The sequence below is a fragment of the Aquarana catesbeiana genome, linkage group LG05 (assembly GCF_042186555.1).
Source record: "Aquarana catesbeiana isolate 2022-GZ linkage group LG05, ASM4218655v1, whole genome shotgun sequence".
NCBI lineage: Eukaryota > Metazoa > Chordata > Amphibia > Anura > Ranidae > Aquarana > Aquarana catesbeiana.
This window is the reverse complement of record NC_133328.1, coordinates 464,536,424-464,556,603: the sequence shown is the minus strand read 5'-3', so window position 1 is coordinate 464,556,603 and position 20,180 is coordinate 464,536,424. Positions and strand designations below refer to the sequence as shown.

General features: G+C 39.5%; 1 protein-coding gene across 26 annotated transcripts in view; it reads right to left on the bottom strand.

Annotated features, from left to right (window-relative positions):
• EPB41L3 (erythrocyte membrane protein band 4.1 like 3) overlaps positions 1-20,180 on the bottom strand; it is a 291,386-nt gene that overhangs the window by 58,664 nt on the left and 212,542 nt on the right. For 21 of the 26 annotated variants that reach the window (XM_073631385.1, XM_073631383.1, XM_073631390.1 and 18 more), the window contains exons 9-12: positions 14,607-14,759; positions 13,551-13,648; positions 10,264-10,439; positions 3,150-3,370 (exon numbers count right to left, since the gene is read on the bottom strand). In XM_073631385.1, coding sequence (XP_073487486.1) covers positions 3,150-3,370; positions 10,264-10,439; positions 13,551-13,648; positions 14,607-14,759 — 648 coding nt within the window. The remainder of the gene's footprint in view (positions 1-3,149; positions 3,371-10,263; positions 10,440-13,550; positions 13,649-14,606; positions 14,760-20,180) is intronic. The other 5 variants (XM_073631386.1, XM_073631410.1, XM_073631397.1 and 2 more) reach the window with 1 other exon arrangement.

Below are 20,180 nucleotides of genomic sequence, written 5' to 3'. Positions count from 1 at the left end.
GAGGCAGACATCAACTGGATATCTTTTTGTCCAGATTGCTCGGAAGCAGACTCATCCGCCCGACACTCCACAGAATCCTGAGCTTTTAGCTCTTCCCCATTCTCAACCCATTCCTGCTCCAAACTAGGAGGCTCCAGGGAGGGGGATCTGTCTCGCTTCTTGCCACCGTGAGGGATGGAGGAAATCCTGTGCTCTAACCCGGCTAGGGTCGAGGACAGTTCATCCTTGGTGATAAAGGTTGAAGCAGCAGCGTTGACTATAGGCACAATACCAGATAGGCGCAGCGGCTCAGATTGCCCGGAAGCCTCTGGTCCTTCAGGGGATAAAACACTAGGGATACGACTAGGGTCATCAGGAACTACTAACGACATAGGTGTGCCCTTCCCTGTAGTGTTAGCCCCACTCCTTTTTTGGAGAAATTTACTAGCCACAAAAAGAGTACTTGAGTGTGGTATTAAAACATCTCAGAAGGGAGACCCTTTAATAGGGCTCACCAAGCCCCTATGCAACAATCCTGCTAAGCACCTTAGCCTGCCAAGCAACACTTGGCGACTCACGTGACCCGGGTAAGGAGAAATGAACCGCTGCAAATGCCTGTTCAGAGTCTGCTTTGTGTCCCACTGCATGCTTGGCATATACAGCTTATATAAGCTGTCTGTACACCGAAACGTTCTGTGCATGTGTGCGCATGTACGTGCGTGGTCCCGGCGAATGGCCGTGACTGTATTCGCATATGACATGAATCTCCATGCGCCCAGATAAAGGCTACTGTGCATGTGCGGCAAAGTCGCATACGCCAAGGCCGCCAAACTACTAAGTTCAGCGGCACTTTTGCGAATGCACGTGCGCCAAACAACTGCTGAGCACAGCGGCAGTCTTGCGAAACGCACATGCGCCATGGTGAACCGAGGTTAAATGGCACATCGTTGTGCGCCGTCATACAGGTAAAAACCAGCCAGACACAAGCAAAAAAAGGTACAATTTTGCAAACACCCACAGCTAGCCCAAAACTCCCCTGTATGGTCACTGCACACAGGTGTCCAGCCTCTAGCTAGCTTGATTAATTGTTACAATCACTGGGACACCCCACAATAATAAGTAGAGGGGTTTCACTTACCCGTCCAGGCGCAGGGCAGCTTAGAAACTATGAGCCCAAACTTCACCCATCACGGCGGGTTCCTATCACTTGAGGACCTTCAAGGACTGGGTACCCTTTTATGTTCAGGATCTACCCCTTTGGACCTTCACAGCACCCTGCAGGAATGCCTTAGTGCTGTGGTGTCCAAGATTCCACTTCGCAGGGTCCAGCGCCCGGAGGCTGCATTACAGACAAAACCTTGCAGGATCTTGAATCTTCTTTGCGAGGCTCGGGTACCATTTATCCAAGCATATAAAGCCTGTGTCAAATGGATCCGATCGGTCAATCCCTTGATTCATTTAAGAACCATTTGTGGGACTAGAGACCTGGAGCTCAGAGAGCTCAAACAAACCGTGCCATCCACCTTGCAGACACTAGTAAAAAACAGAAGCGCTTCCTGTATGGGAGGGGTTATATAGGGGATCACTTCCTGTCTAAAGACCTTTTGGTCTACCAGTGTCCATTCACCTGGAGATGAAGTATAACCCAGCAGGTAATGAATATTAGCCTGACTCTGTGTCCCATGATGTACTGGAACCACAATCGGTATGCTATAAATGCAATGGGTAAAATGCATACAAACTGCAATTTTTTCTCAGTCCAACATTTTGTAAATGGTATTCCCTACCTGCCTCGTTAGACTATAAATGACTGTTACCAAGATTTAAAAAAACAAAACAAAAAACTTTGTTTAAAGCAAAGTCGGCTTTGTGATTTTTACATACAGGTAAGCTTATAATAAAGCTTAACTCCAGGTAAAATTATCTTCTAAACGTGCACCGTTTAGATCAGGGGTCTCCAAACTATGGCCCTCCAATTATTCAGGAACTACAATTCTCATCATGCCTAGTCATGTCTGAATGTCATAGTTTTACAATGCCTCATGGGACTTGTAGTTCCGCAACAGCTGGAGGGCCGTAGTTTGGAGATCCCTGGTTTAGGAGAATTTCACTCTTTTGGCAGCCGGTGATGTCACACCTATGCTGTGCTGCGCGCGGTAGTGACATTGTGGATCAGCCAATTTAGCTTTCGGAGCCCATAAACCCAGAAAGGAAGACTAGGTAAAGATGGAAGCCCTGTCAGCGGTGACAGCGCACCGCTGGAGGGCTGTGTTCTTGGGTAAGTATTTCATAATGTGCTAGTATGCGATGCATTCTAGCCTATTATGCAATTGCCTTGCAGGGGATTTTTTGTTGTGTGTTATGGCTGTAGTTTACTACCGTTTTAAAAACATAATGATCATCTCATACCCAGAAATTTTGTATAAATGTATAATTTTAGTAAAAAAAGGCTTCAGAGTACCAAGCATGGTGCAGGATTTAAGTTTCATATGCAAATTTACAGCCACCAGTGAATTACGCAAAACAGCACAGCACTACATGAAAGTTGCATCATAGGAGAATACTATTAATAAGGGACTTTAACTTTTTTGTGTGCCCATCTTGCACAAAGTATATATCCTAATCATGTGGTACCTTCCAATTCAAGCTATAAAGACTATATAAGAAAGATTCATAAAAGTCATATCCTCTCAGTAAGGTAATACACAACACCTGATGCTGAGGGGTTGATTTATTAAAGGCAAATAGGCTGTTCACTTTGCAAGGGAATTTGCCCCAGACCTTAGTGAATGTGGTGAACTTTTGCAAAGAATGCCCAATCACATGCATAAAAAAAAAAAAAAAAAAAACTAAAAAAAAACAAAAAACTTAATTTTTCCTTGACCATGATTTGATGATGGAAGTCAACAGAGCTACACCCCATTCACTAAGCTCTGGCACAAAATTCCCTTGCAAAGTGCGACCTCACTTGTAAAGTGAACAGCCTATTTGATTCGAGTAAATCAAATCTTGTGCTTTGTGTGGGTTGTCATTATAATGGAATGAGGAAATCTAAAAATATGGGGTTAAGGTCCCTTTAAAATGGTGTAAGCACGATGTCCACAAGCATTCTGAACAGAATAATAATGCAATTTAATATGATAGCTCAGTTGAAAGCAAATGGTATTTACCTTTGTCTCATGGCGAATGGTGGTCACAGTAGTGGTGATTTCTATTTTCTTTTTCTTTTCTTCCGCCTCATCTTTTTCTTCTTCCACCTTTTTTTCAGGTGTTACCGTTGTGATCAAATTGGTCTGAGACACACCCTTTGCTGTGATGTATGGGCCAGTGCCCACCTCTGTGGCAGACACAGAATCCTTCATGTACATGTCATGGTTTTCATTCACTGATGCTAAAAGCAAACATGATATTTGGGAAAAAGTAACTAAGTATGGGATGGTCTGTTAAGAGCAACACAAAAGGACTGATAATGCAGTTTGAAAAACAGATGAAAAAGCAACAAAGCCATCACCAAATCATTGTCACTATTATCACTGCCTGATGAGTGAACTATTCGGCAGTAATCCAAATTCTCTTTAAAAAATGTCATAAGCAATGTTAAATTAACAAATGAAGGAGCATGTCCATATCCTACAGAACATGTATGCTGTATTTTAACACTGTGTAAGGGTTCTTGTTACATGTTATGCAGGGTAAATGTCATTATGGACAGACCACATGCATGTACACTGCACACCTGACCAGGGAAAATACTGCACTATTTGCTTGTTCAGCTTTATGGGAGACCTGTCCTTAATAGAAAAACAAAAAACAAAGAAGAGTAGTGTGATAATGCAATTTGTCCATGACAAGGTTGGAAATGTGACAAGGGAAGCGGTGGGGTGGTAAACTGCTCCCAAATGAAGACCTGCAAATCATGTGGCAAGTAAAACAGTTCACATACAGTAGTGTACAAAAATTTTAGTCAGATGACAAGAAATGCTGTAAAGTAAGAATGCTTTCAAAAATATATATATTTTAATTGTTTTTTTTATCAATTTAAAAAATGCAAACTCAGAGAGCAGAAGAGAACTCTAAATCAAATCATTATTTAGTGTGACTGCCCTTTGACTTTGAACAGCAACAATTCTTACACTTACACATTTTGTACACTTGCACAAAGTCAGGGATTTTGCAGGATTAGCGTCAGGTATTGTATTAATTATACAAAGCAGGTGCTAATGATCATCAATTTTATATGCATGTTGAAACACAGTCATTAACTGAAACAGATGTGTAGGAAGCTTAAAACTGGGTGAGATGCAGCAAAACTCTGCTAATAAGGTGAGGTTGTGGAAGACCGTTTTTCTTGTCACAGGGCATACACCATGGCAATACTGAGCACAGCATCAAGACACAAGGTAGTTATACTGCATACTGCATCAGCAAGGTCTCTCCCAGACAAAGATTCAAAGCAGACTTGAGTTTCAAGATAAGCTGTTCAAGCTCTTTCAATGAAGTACAAAAAATGGGCAATGTTGAGGACCTTAGACGCAGTGGTCGGCCAAGGAAATGTAATGCAGCAGATGAAAGACACATGCTTACTTAATATCTAGCAGTGCCAGCAGCACAGAACTTGTAGAAACCAGTGAGACCCAGGTACAGAGAAGTTTGTTCAGAAGTGGCCTTCATGGAAGAATTGGGGCTAAAAAGCCATACCGCCAACATAGAAACAAGGCTAAGCAACTCAACTATGCACAAAAACACAGAAACCAGGGTTCAGAAAAATGACAGCAGGTGCTCTGGACTGATGTGTCAAAATTTGAAATATTTGGCCGTAGCAAGAGGTAGTTTGTACACCGCAAGACTGGAGAACGGTACAATAATAATGAGTGTCTGCAGACAACAGTGAAGCATGGTGGAGGTTGCAAGTTTGGGGTTGCATTTCTACAAATGGAGTTGTAGATTTGGTCAGGATCATTGGTGTCCTCAATGCTGAGAAATACAGTCAGATACTTATCCATCATGCCATACCATCAAGGAGGCATGTGACTGGTCCCAAATGTATTCTGCAGCAGGGCAATGATCCCAAACAAACATACAGGCAATGTCATTAAAGCAGTAGTAAAGTTAAAAAAAATAAAAATAAATCCGGGCCCCCTGTTGCATATTAGCACATTATGAAAGACTTACCTGCATAACAAAGCCCTCACCGCTGACAGGGCTTCCATCTTCACCCAGCCTTCCTTCTGGGTTCATAGGATCCTGTCGTGTGAATGGCTGAACCGTGAGGATGTCACTCCCGTGCATATGCGCGAGGGTCACGGATGCGGCACAGAGCTCTGGACTGATGGCACACTGTGCACTCAATTCAGAGTGCAGTGTGCATGTGCCAGTGACCTCACCATCTGCAAAACATGTGAATATCTGCTAAACAGTGCATGTTTAGGACATATTCATTTTAGCTACAGGTAAGCTTCATTATAAGCTTACCTGTAGGTAAAAATGGCAAAGCAAGGTTCACTAACGGCTTTAAGAACAAGAAGTCCTGGAAGTGATGGTTTGGCCCTCACAGAGACCTGATCTCAACATCATTTGTCTGAGATTACATGAAAAGACAGAAGGCTTTGGAGGCAGCCTACATCCACAGAAGATCTGTGGTTAGCTATCCAAGATGATTGGTACAGCCTATGTGTAGAGTCCCTTCAAAACTGTGTGCAAGTGTACCTAGAAGAATTGATTCTGATTTGAAGGGCAAAGGGTGGTCACGCCAAATATTGATTGGATTTGGATTTCTCTTCTGTTCACTTTCCATTTTAATTGATAAAAATAAAATATTAACAGTTTGTTTATGAAAGCAGTCCTAATTTACAGCATTTTTCAATTTGTTGGGGCAAACATTTGCAAAGTACTGTATATGTATAATTCATGGTTGGCCTGGAGATGTGCTCTAAGCAACAGACATAGGTAAAGCAGAGAAGACTACCTAGAACAGATGATGCTTCAAATATGACTTTCATACCACTCTCAAATTTCTAGCAACACTCGGTATTTACCAAAAGTTACAACTATGGTGATGAATGTAACTATTCCCAGTTTGCCTTGCTCAGCAATGGAACAAGAAGTGGAAGTAACAGAAAGAGTCAAGGACTTCCCGATGTCCTTACAGGATGCCACCTGAAGTACATTATATGGCCCAAATCCTTCAAATTATTGGGGTCAGGTGTTTCCAGTACTGTTAATACTCCAGCATACAAACCCATTTAGACACTTGAATCAGAAAAGGGCTGGCGACTCGGATGCTCTTGAATAAAAGTCCTTTATTGGGTTACATGGGTACACGGGTACAGGCTACATTGACGCGTTTCAGCTAAGAAGCCTTCATCAAAGCATAAGTATGCTTTGATGAAGGCTTCCTAGCCGAAACGCGTCAACATAGCCTGTACCCGTGTACCCATGTAATCCAATAAAGGACTTTTACTCAAGAGCATCCAATTTGCCAGCCCTTTTCTGATTCAAGTACTGCATTTTGGGGCCTGAACGTCCTGGCTAGAGCACTGCTTCACAGTTCATAGATCATCATATTGGCAGTGGAACTAGGGTATCATTTTGCTTCTCATTTAGACACTTGTTCACTTCCAACCTTGTGGCAACAGTTTGAGGAAGACTCTTGCAATGTTCCAGCATGACTGTAGGGTTGATTTACTAAAACTGGAGAGTGCAAAATCTGGTGCAGCTGCGCATGGTTTCTATGCAGAGACACCAGATTTTGCACTCTCTAGTTTTAGTAAATCAACCCCTATGTCTCTGTGTACAAAGCCAGTTCCATAAAGACATAAAAAGCTTCGATTGCAGAAGTCCAGATGCCTTGAAGCCTACTGAATATTAATGGGATAAATTGCAAGTCAGGTCTTTTAATCAAACATCAGTACCTGACCTCACAAATGCTGTTTTGGCAGACATTTTCACAGAATCCAAAATCTTATAAGAAACCATATCAGAGGAGTGGAGGGTGTTATAGTTGCAATGGGGAAGCTAACTCCACATTACTGCCCATGATTTGGAAAGGGATGTCCAACAAGCTGATATAGTTGTGAAGGTTAGGTGTCCACAAACATTTAGCTATAAAGTGTAAGTGCTTATGTTACATGATATGTACATGCCACGTGATCAATAAAAAACAGCTGATATTCTAAAGTATACAAAATTCCCCAACCCCAAAGCCAACTGACGTTGCCTAACTTGCTCTTCCCTACCTGTTACAAAAGTTGCTTAAAAAACAAAACAAAAAAACAAACTGGAAGTGCTTATAAAAAACAAGTATTAATGTTTAAAGCGTTACATAAAAGTGCCAATTTTATTTTGCACCTTGCAAATGCTAGCTGATAATTTCATGCATTACACATTTTATGCTATATACCTGTTTGGCAGAAATAGGTTTAGAAAGTTAATGATCAAATTTCACAGAGAAGATTTACTCAACAGACCTGCGATCTTATTTCTGTAGAACACTTTATCAGCTTGTAACTATCTTTATTATTATGGCAGGATTGCTGTTAATTATAAATAAAATGACTTATTGAAAGACTAATGATGTCTGACTTGTAAGAAGAAAAAAAAAAAAAGGAAGAGCAACAGCGCAAGGGCATTCGTATGGGCAGAACCAGGCCATAGTTGCCAAGCAACAACTTCCTATGCACACGCAGGGAAAGATATACCAAAATCACAGCAGGAAAAATCACAGCAGGATAACAACAATGACTAGCATCAAGCTCATACAGGGAAGGTGTCACCACCAGGATTACAAGCTTTTCTCTCCTTTGGTTTGCAGCAATTTTCACAACTGAAATTATTGCTCATCAATGATAGCCACCTTTACAACAGCACAAGATCTATCTTGTTCTTTAGGGGAAAGAAGTTGGAAGCTTTTATGTACTTTAGGCAAAGGATTGACACAGCGATGATATTTAGCATGTTAAAGGACAACTAACCATTACTTACACGCTGATTTATGTAAACAGGCTTTGCAAAAATACTCATGGATAAATATTAAAGAAGGCTTTTGCACCAAATATTTTTATAATAATGTAAATATATTATCACCAAACTTCCTATGCAGTAATCAGAGGATACAGCCAATGGCCATTTTTAAGCCTCCACTAGCAGCTTACTAACGACGGATGTAGTGATGACAAAGCAGGCATTCCCTCACTCACGTGCATTGGATTTGCCTCTTTAGCACCCCATATCTAATATCTTCTCTCTGTTCAAATTCTACAGCTTTTGTCGGACTCCTCAGCATTGACACTTCTGGAAGTGTTGGGTGCCTGTGTCCCCTGCTGCACTGTGGTTCCATCCACTGACCTCTCTACAGTACACAGAAGTGACATAGGGGTTAGATGATGGAACCACAGTTCACAGCAGGGGGAAAGGGGAACAGATTCTAATGGAATTGTAGAATATTGTTGAGTGTAACTGAGGCAGCAATGAAGACATGGACTGTCGAACAGGCAGGGTGGATAGAAATCGATGATTTTTTTTTTAAACAAAATTAAAAAAAAAAAATCAGATTTTTTAAATTTAAAATTGGATTTTTTTTTATTTAAATCAGATTTTTTTGATTTTTATCAAATTTATTTTAATAAAATGCTTTTGGAATAAAAATCTAGATCTAAAGATGGTTTTCTATTTCAGATACATTAATAGTTTTGTTTATTCAGCATGAAATGGCGCTTAGTTATGAAGCATGAGGCTGTATATTCTGCTATATTTACATTTTTAGTAAACTCATTCAATGAATCCAAGCTCTGCAAGCTGAGATAACATGCATTGCATTGATGCATTCACATAATTTCACTCTAACTACCAGCAAGAATCAGTCCTTACATTTAAAGGAGCACCTGTCATTTCAGATCCATCATGGCAGCGCCCGTTAGCGGCCATCCACTCATCTGCTGCCGCCACGTCCCTCACCTTGTTGTGTCACTGCCGCATCACCAGCTGTCCCATTAAAGTGAATAGGACTGTCGGAGAGTCAACAGTGGGTCAGAGGAGGAGCCGCTGCGGGACAGAGATGACAGTTGCTCTTTAAAAATTATGATTTAAATTGAGTTGATTTAAATCAAGCCTTTTTACTACCCTGTTTCCCCAAAAATAAGACCTACCCTGAAAATAAGCCCTACTGTGATTTTGAGGGAGGGCTGCAATATAAGCCCTAGATTAAAGTGGTTGTTGAACCCTAAAATTCAGTGTATTACAATATTATATAATAAAAACTGTGTATGTTGCTGTAATCCATGTGTGATAAATACATTCTGTACAGCGCCGCTCGGCTGATATCCCACTGCTCTCCTCCTCTTCTCCCAGCTGTCAGCAGGGAATCTCGGGCCACCCTCCCTCTGCAGTGCTCGGAGCGGGAAAGGAGCTCCGGCGGGCCATGGAAGCACTGAACGGCTCTCAGCTGATCCCCCCGCCCCCCCTGTTCTGCAATGCTTGGAGCATGTCCTAGACTGCACCAGAAAATTAGGGTCAGTGAGGCAAGAGAGGATCAGCGGGTCACGGAACCGATGAGCGGAGATATAATGGAGGTATTTATCACACAGATTACAGAAAAATGCAGAGTTTACATTATATAATACTGTAATACAGTGAATTTTAGGATTTTACACCCACTTTTACTCAGTTCCGCTGGCCATTGGGGATTCGTGACAGGCAGGGAAGGAGATGGGGAGAGAAGACAGCACACGTCAAGCCCTATCCCGAAAATAAGCCCTACTGGGTCTTTTGTTGCCAAAATTAATATAAGACCCGGGCTTATTTTCGGGGGAACACAGTAGTGATTTCGATCAAATCCAATTTGATTTAAGTCAAATCCACCCTGCGGACAGGTGAATATAATAGCTCTTTTATTGCAGCAAACTGCCATTTACATTTTTTAGGTGACTGACAGTCTCTCTAGGAGTTTGTACTGTATCAATTAATACACCAGCAAAAATTCCAGAAAGACTAAAAAAAAAAATAGAGATAAACCAGATCTTCTCAGTATTCAATACATACAAAACTCCAGGAGAAGAATCTGAAAGCCATTGCAGCACAAAGCTAGGTGTGGGAGTTCTGTGTGGGTGTCCTTCCATTATTTCATTGTGATACTGTCACACCAAGCAGGAGACCTTTTTTTAAAGTCTGAACAGCTGCTAAATTTCTACTTATAAATTATAATGTGCATTAGCAAATGCCTTGTCTTCTTTTCAAGATCACAGTTTAAGAAAGGAACTGCACATTAAAAGGTGAACACAATATTCTTACCCCCATCTAAGCTTCGGGACATTGTATAGCGTTTACTTGAAGAGCGTTCAAAATAGGGTGCAGGCCGATCAATAAGTGCACTTGCCCTTCTTGTCTGAGCTTGTGTCCTCCCACTGTAACGGAACTTGGACCCTAAGGTGAGGAACTTTTTGGGTGGTGCTTCCGGGGACATCAGCCTATAAAATGGATATACAGATATTGCATATTACAAATATATTCAGAAAAATAGTATTAGAAGAACAGTTTTCTAAAGAATTTGAAAGGGCTTATGCTTTATGGACTTGGCATGGACTATCTTTATATATAGACCGACTTAGGGCAGTCTGGTTAAGGGTGGGCTTAAAGTTTTACTAAACCCAGTAATATGAAAATATTTCATCTGCGCCCCCCCCCCCCCCCCACAGTGCCCACAGCGCCCACAGCTTATAAATCTTTTTACATTAAAATACTGCCACTATATACCTTTTTGGATGATCTGTATAGCATTATTACATGATAAACTGCAGAGATTCTTCAGTGCTGAGAGTTCAGCAAAAAGATTTTCATTGCAGCCTGTATACACGCCCACATGTGTGATGTCAATATCAGGCGGCACAGTGGTGTGGTGGTAGCACCCTCGCCTAGCAGTAAGAAGGGTCGCTGGTTCGAATCCCAACCACAACACTACCTGCCTGGAGTTTGCATGTTCTCCCTGTGCCTGCGTGGGTTTCCTCCGGGTACTCCGGTTTCCTCCCACACTCCAAAGACATGCTGGTAGGTTAATTGGATCCTGTCTAAATTGTCCCTAGTATGTATGAATGTGAGTTAGGGACCTTAGATTGTAAGCTCCTTGAGGGTAGGGACTGATGTGAATGTACAATGTATATGTAAAGCGCTGCGTAAATTGACGGCGCCATATAAGTACCTGAAATAAATAAATAAAAAAAAATGTGACCTGGCTAGGTCTGAGAACAAGAAACTGTATTCTCCAGCATAAAAGACATAACTGAGCATGTGCAGGTCGGCTACTCTGCCTGTGCTAGCTGGCCTTCCCCAGATAGACAGTGCAGGAGGGAAGGATTAAAAACAGCCTTTTTACACAATGCAAATGATTAACCCCTTATGTTCCATAGTGAGTATATCAAGCATGCTATGCTGGATATACAGACTGATTTTACTGTTGTGGGTTTAGTAACACTTTAAATTCAGATTGTAATATGTGAGATAAGTATGTTTATAGTCAAAGAGGTTTGCATTGAATTGCAGCTTTACCTTGATTAAAGCAAAATGGTTTTTCATTTTGAATAGAGTAAGAGAAGGTTATAACCCCGGTCATGTTTTTTTTTCCCCCCATCTGCGTCACATTGGGGAGATTTTTCCTTCAATTCCTGTCCCATAGCCAAAACCGGAAGTGAAAGGAAATCCCTGGCTGTCACCAGAACTAGTGTCCCTATTGGAAGATGCCCCCTCTATTCCTGTACTGGGGACAACCAAAAATGGGGTATTTTTTTTCACTTTCACTCTTGATAATAGTAAACAGGAGAAATAGAGAGGGTGAATCTCCCTAACTGGAGCACAGACAGCAAAAAAAAAAAAAAAAAAAAAACCTGACGTGTTGTTATCCCTCTCCAGTAAAACTTAAAAAATGCCTTTAGTTATACTTTAGAGCTTAGCCTATCTCCAACATTTTTATCAGATAAAGTAGGAATAAAATTCATTTCAGGTGTTTATTACGGTCTGTGACCCCATTGAGAAGACTTTCTCCCACATTTTGACATAACTGTAGAACAAATGGAGTGTGCACTGGGATAGGACAGCAAAGTGAAGACAAATCTCCCAAATAGGGTTAAAGATGGCAATATAAAATAAAATAAATACCAGATCTAATCCTTCATGGTTCTATCCAAAACAAAATAAAATATTGTTGCTAGAGTTAGGCTTTAATTCTTTGCTTGACCAATAAGAAAACCATACACAAACAAACTGGGGAATTATATCAAGAAAGTTATACGATTTGGTGTCTCTGTAAACCGTTCACTTACAATAGTGTAATGAAGAAACATGCAGATGAATTCTCCCCATAGCAACTTGTTATAAATTACAAGTCACAAAATTAAATTTGTTTAAGCCATTAAAAACAAAAAGTACAACTTTACACAGTACATAAAAAGCCTGTGCATTCAATTGAGCATGCAAGTTAATCTTTCAATCACATTGATCAACATATGAAAAGGCCCATTTGCTGAAATTGAAATAACACTTGCTTTTGGATAAAGAAGACCTGATGGAATCTCAAATGGGCATAAAGTGCCATCCCTTCAATATAGAAAAATCTAAATAGATTTAAAAAACTTAAGCTGAATGCAAAAATATCTTCAGCACTCCAAACCAGCCATTTTCAACCGGGGTGGCTTGAGGTTTCTTTAGATGTGCCTTGGCAAAATGCCTAAAAATTGATCATAAATTGTATACAAGCCAGCAGGTGGATTAAGCCTGCCTTTTAGCTACACAAAGCCACAGGTTTTCATTCTGCACCATTATGACTTTCTAGACAATGGCATCCTAACAACCATTGACGTCATCAGTTGATAAGGAGGATGTCTGTCCCCTCTACAGCATCCTTGTTTGACCCTCGTGTGTCCCTCTCCCTCAGCACCAGGGTCACCTTAGCTGACTGATTGAGAGAAAGTGAGGGAGAAGAGAAACATCGGACATAGTCAGTACCAGTGTGCAAAAGTGTATTTGCTTTGGAAGAATAAATTGCCTCTAACGTTGGATGTCCTACATGTGGTGTAAAATGATTAAATTTTTTTTTTACATTTTAAATTAGGGTGCCCCGAGACTGTCCATAATTTCAAAGAGTGCCTTGAGATTGACTATAATTTTAAAGGGTACCTTGAAAAAAGGTTGAGAAACACTGCTCCAAACAATTGACAGATGTGTGAAGAGCATGTCATTATGAGGAGGTAGTCCTCACCTTCACTATATACTGTCAAACGTCTAAGAAAATGTCATTGCAAGACAACTTAAAGAATACAGTAAGCAGTCATCCTGCTACATGTCTTTGAGATGCAGATAACATAGGAAAACAAAAACAAACAATCAGAAAAAATATGATTGCTTGAACTTGGGTGATGGCTAAAACTGAAAAACATATTTCTGCTGACTTATGCTACAAAAATAGTAAAGATTGTGGACTATACTCAGTAAAAATCACTGTAGACCTCACAATAGATTCAGCAGGTTTTGGTAAAACCCTAAGAGCAGAATGTGGAATATAAAACCTCAAGAAAACTAATGAAACATACCTAAAGAAAGTATGATGTTCAACACACACTTTCCATAAGCGTTTTGCAGCCCGGTGATTTGGCAACTTAAACCCAATGGTGCTTTCAAACTGTTCAAACTAGAAGGAAATAAAATAGGTTAGTATAAATTCTAAATGAAAATATATTCTCTTGATAGTCCTAAATTTACAAAATGTGATTGTCAATTGTTACAATGTGCATAAATACAGTAGCTTAAACATTCCATTGAACAGACAGAAAGTAATAAACACACTCCCACCTACAATTCTATCCAGGGCGGTCAAGGGCGTTTTTCACATTCTTCAATGCCTATCAATTTAGTAGAACTAGAAAATGAACTGTGAGGGTAGTAATGGAAAGTTGTTGTGCTAGTGCATGCAGCAACTGCCCTGAAATTTATTTAGCTATTCCCCTGAGCAAACAGCCAGACAAAAAGACCAGTAAATTGTGCACTGTTCTAATGAGCTGGACAAAGTAAACTATATTTTTCAATGAGGTTTTTATTGTCCAATGACTTGTCCAGTTTTAAAATACACTACTATTATAATTTTAGTCTGCATATTACGGGCGAATTGAGCTACATTACAAATGGCTATGGGAGCAATCAGATTGGTCTATCGGTTGGGAAGAAATATCCCACACAAGGTGATAAAATTATTTTAGTTTGCAGGAGATATGCATAATAACCATATTTAAAAAGTTGTGTTTATATCACACAAATAGTTCAAAAGCTTCAACATTTCAAAATGTGATCGCAGTAAAATAATGGACAGTATCCAGGATATAGCTATGATTTGGTTTGAAAGGCATGGCCTCATTTGTCAAAATTTCATTCAACAAAAGTTGCCAATTTAACAATTGTACATGCACACTGCTTGAGAAGTCAAGTCTGTTTATCTAGAAAAAGGCCAAATATGACTAATGAACAATTATATGTCTGTTACCCACTAGCAATAGTTCAACCTGCAAAAAGCAAAATATTAACTGGCTAGGGTGTGTTGATGAATAAGAGAGATTTGCCCTGTTATATATACCCTGTTAAATATGTCAACTTACCTCACCTGGGCGAATCTTAATATAAAAATTATTTCTTTTATATGAAATTTTCAGGACCTTTGGCCAGGCAAATCGGTTTATCCGTAGCCGATCACGGTAGATCAAGAGGCCACTGGCACAAACACCCAGCATTATTTCAACTCCTTCAGAGTCCTGAAGATTAAGAAAGTAGGTTAAGGATTTTGAATTTTTAACACAACAATCAAAACATTCACAAATGTGACCTTTAGCTGAGAAACTGCAATTTTTAGGGCTGGCTTCACACTTGTGCATTGTGATCACATGCATTACCGCAACACAAGATACAATGTGCATTAATACAAGGACTAGTTGTCTTCAAAATAACCAAAAATAGGCAAAGAATGCAAATTGAACTCCAGTCAAGCTGCTAAATACACAATTTAAATACATATTCATGAACAACCAAAGATTTCATAGTTCTCTGCAGCCGGTTTTGTGTTCTAAGCACCTTTGCCAGACAGAAAAATCCAAAACGTCAGTGCAGATGGCGCATAGTTTGGTTAACCTCCCCCCACACACACACACCTATTGAATGGACAGTGCAGGGGCAGAATATGAAGGTGCTCAGTTGCTTTCTACTCCTTTTAGTATGTGCACTGCAGCATCTAAAATAGATCTAGTCTCAGTCCTGCTATACAGGGAATTCCAGGAAGCTGATATGAAGACGCAATCTCAAAAATTATACATCTGTGGTACTTTAACCAGGAGTTCTATTTTAGCTCTGTTCATGTCAAGGTGGCATTGACTCAAGAAGCTCTATAAGTACATCAGGTCACTGCCTGGTTGCTAAGAAATAATCTGTTGGTATTGATTAGAAAAGCTGAAATGTTCCATTATGGTAGAATCATTAACCCAAACTACCCATTCTGATTGTTTCAAATGATTACTTGATGGCTTGATTTCATAGGATAAGTAATATCATTTTTGTTTACCTAAATCACTTTTTTATTAATTTTTTAGGAAGGTATTACGGATGTTTTATTGCAGGCTGCTAGTTAAAAAACAAAAAAAAAAAAACAAAAAAAAACTAGCAGCCTGCAATAAAACAGCCTTAATGCTTACCTCAGGAGGGCAGTGACTATGTTTACTGTGCCGAAAAGCTACAACTGCTAAACACTCTTAATGCATGTGTTGGATGTTTAGTCCCCCCTGCTGGGATTCCTTCTGTTGGCTATTACATCATTACTGTGTCCTCTAAACCTTCGTGCATGCCGAAGAGGCAAGTATGAATGACTGAATACATACATATTATATATATATATATATATATATATATATATATATATATATATATATATACACACATATATATATATATATATATACACACACATACATACACACACACATACACATTAATATATACACACATATGCACATTAATATATATATATTTATATATTGGGGACGGAAAGTATTCAGACCCCCTTCAATTTTTCACTCTTTGTTATATTGCAGCCATTTGCTAAAATCATTTGAGTTCATTTTTTTCCTCATTAATGTACACACAGCACCCCATATTGACAGAAAAACACAGAATTGTTGACATTTTTACAGATTTATTAAAAAAGAAAAACTGAAATATCACATGGTCCCAAGTATTCAGACCCTTTGCTCAGTGTTTAGTAGAAGCACCCTTTTTCACACCTGGATTTGGGGATCCTCTGCCATTCCTCCTTGCAGATCCTCTTCAGTTCTGTCAGGTTGGATGGTAAAACGTTGGTGGACAGCCATTTTTAGGTCTCTCCAGAGATGCTCAATTGGGTTTGCAGTGATGGTTGACTTTCTACAACTTTCTCCCATCTCCCGACTGCATCTCTGGAGCTCAGCCACAGTGATCTTTGGGTTCTTCTTTACCTCTCTCATCAAGGCTCTTCTCCCCCGATAGCTCAGTTTGGCCGGACAGCCAGCTGTAGGAAGGGTTCTGGTCATCCCAAACATCTTCCATTTAAGGATTTAAGGATTATAGAGGCCATTGTGCTCTTAGGAACCTTAAGTGCAGCAGATTTTTTTTTGTAACCTTGGCCAGATCTGTGCCTTGCCACAATTCTGTCTCTGAGCTCTTCAGGCAGTTCCTTTGACCTCATGACTCCCATATGCTCTGACATGCACTGTGAGCTGTAAGGTCTTATATAGACAGGTGTGTGGCTTTCCAAATCAAGTCCAATCAGTATAATCAAACACAGCTGGACTCAAATGAAGGGTGTAGAACCATCTCAAGGATTATCAGAAGAAATGGACAGCACCTGAGTTAAATATATGAGTGCCACAGCAAAGGGTCTGAATACTTATGACCATGTGATATTTCAGTTTTTCTTTTTTCAATAAATCTGCAAAAATGTCAACAATTCTGTGTTTTTCTGTCAATATGGGGTGCTGTGTGTACATTAATGAGGAAAAAAATGAACTTAAATGATTTTAGCAAATGGCTGCAATATAACAAAGAGTGAAAAATTTAAGGGGGTCTGAATACTTTCCGTCCCAACTGTATATATATATATATATATATATATATATATATATATATATATATATATATATATATATATATATATTACACACACACATATATTATATACACATAGATTTATTTCATATTTCACAAGATTTAGGAGTGTGTCTATGGGAATGTTTGACCATTCTTCCAGAAGCGGGTTTGTGAGGCCAGGCACTGATGTTGAGCGAGAAGGCCTGACTTGTAGTCTGCGCTCTAATTCCTCCCAAAGGTGTTCTATTGGATTGAGGTCAAGACTATGCGCAGGCCAGTCAAGTTCCTCCACCCCAAACTCTCTCATCCAGGCCTTCTTGTCCACATCAGTGCCTGACCTCAAAAATGCACTTCTGGAAGAATGGTCAAATGTTCCCAAAGACACACTCCTACACCTTGTGGACAGCCTTTCTAGAAAAGCTGAAGCTGTTATAGCTGCAAAGGGTGGGCCAACTCAATATTGAACCCTACGGACTAAGATGCCATTAAAGTTCATGTGCGTGTAAAGGTATCACAATACTTTTGGTAATATAGTGCGTGTATATATATTTTTAATTTTGTAATTTTTTCTCTCTCTTTAAAAGATTCATTGCACATGTGTATAACCACTCAGGATTGGCATATTGTACACCCAATCAAATCCAATTATGCACCAACACTATAAACACAAACTACCAACTAGCAGAGCTACAGTCTTATAATTTAGATCAAAATCTTCTGCCAAATAAAATAAAACTGGCAGCCAAAAATCTGACATTTGTAGAAAACTATTTTCTTTCCCTCATCAGCCTAAAAAGTTAATTTTGAAGGAGTACAATAAAAAATAAAGCAAGGGCTATTTAATTAATCAACAAGGGATTCACTTGCTTATTTAATTTCAATAGACAAAAAAGTCATGTCTGAATAATAACCCTCTTGTTTTTCCTACAGCCCTAGCTGTACATCTAACCAGTATAGTCAGCTTTCACTACATTGGAAGATGTACTGCATCCCAGCTCACATAATAAAGCAGTAATAAACCCAAAAGGAAACATTATATTGCAGCTTACCAATTCTTAGACATAGCTGTATTAGCTTCCTTTTTTAGGCTTTTTTGTCCGATTTCATCTGGTGATCCAGCCAGTAAAGTCAGTTTTTCAAAAGAAACACTCTCTTGCAGTTACAGAGATGAGACAGACCATTGAGCACTGGTAGGAAATTTTCAATGCGTTACTGTATTTAAATCTGCTATTACTTCCAACACTCCCTCCCCTGGCTGACAATGCTGCTGCTCAAATCTGCCCCCTGTGCTCATTCATCCAGAGTGGTGTTTGTAAAACACAGGTGGTTTGTTACTGGCCAGATCACCAGGGGAAAACTAAGGGAAAAAGCCTAAAAAAGGAAAACCAATACAACCACCATATTGAATGACTGGTACACAACAATATATTACAATTTTGGTTTTGTGCTTAATATCGCTTTAAATGTCAGGGAAATAGATTTAAAAGTTTACTTTCCACCACAAAATATTCAAACTAAACGTGACTTTAAAACATGACACAAGTATTTCACATTACCTCTAAAACCAGGGCTGTCCAATTGGTGACCTCTAGGCCTTGTTTTATAGCCTGAAAGGTCCCAATTACAGCCTATACTGTGTGACAACGGCTGCCAAGTGCTGGCTACTCCGCATTCCAGTACCTGGCACTCAAATGAAGTCAGCACAAGGAATATCAATATTTTGTGTGAAACGCATCAAGGTTTATTCTTTGATGTCCATTCATCTGTGCGAGCCTTTATAGTCAAGCAGGACAAATAAGAATTAAGTAGTTTAATTTACTAGAATTTGTTTTATTTACTATTGCTGCGTACATTTGGTTTAGGTTCTCTTTTTTCCTTTTCTTGCACTTTGTTCTCAGAGATTGTCCTACTTGACATTCTGCTAAAACTTTGCATATTAGTACTGCTTGGACCTCTAGGAAGAGGACACATGCCAAAAGTCTGTCCTGAAAATTTGGATGTTGGGCCAAATAAAGAAGTATCATGGACAGTACTCAACAGTTCTTGTTGCAAGTGCAATAATAAACATTATTTTATATAACGCCTTTAAAGGTAGCTTCTCAAAGTGCTTTACGAAGAACTGCACAGGATAAAACAAAGGAAAAGGGACAATTAAGTGAAAGGTTGTCTAAATAAAAACGTTTTTAGATTGGATTTGAATGAGTTTTGAGAAGATGACTCTCTGATGTTCTTTGGAAGTGAATTCCAGAATTTTAGAGTGTAGGCGAGTAGGGGGGGACACACACCGAAGACCAGTATTTGAGGAGCAGAGGTTACAAGGGGGCGAATACGTTTATAAAAGTTCAGACAGATAATGGGGTGCAAAGCCATGAAGAGCCTTATTAGGTGAGCAAGAGGGTCTTAAAGTATATGCAAAACCTGACTGTTAGCTACTAGTGCGAGGACTCCAGGATAGGGGTAATATTATCACTTGTACCAGACCTAGTCAGAATTCTGGCTCCAGAATTGTGTACATATCAAAGCCAATAGTGGATTTAGGTACACCAGCAAGTAAAGCTTTTGCAGTAGTCAAGTCATGAGAACACAAATGTATGGATCAGCTTTTCAGCTACAATGTATGATAACATAGGACGCAGCTGAACAATGTTTCTCAAGTGGCAAAAATATATGTTCCGACAACAAAATATATATATTTTTAAGTTATGTTTTGTGAATGGGAACACACAAAAACATATAAAGTAGGTGATGGCCACAAAGTTGGAAATACACTTTAAAGTGATTCTAAACTTTTAAAAAAAAAGCAAAAAAAAAAAAACATGTCATACTTACGTGCTCTGTGCAATGGCTCCCGCTGCTCAATTGAGACTGGGCTCTGGAAAGTATTTAGGAGTGGCGGGGGGGGGGGGGGGTGTTCCTGATTACAGGAGGTATTTTACATTAATACAGAAAATTAAAATGGTTGTAAACCCTTACATACAGTATCTCACAAAAGTTAGTACACCCCTCACATTTTTTGTAAATATTTTATCTTTTCATGTGACAACACTGAAGAAATTACACTTTGC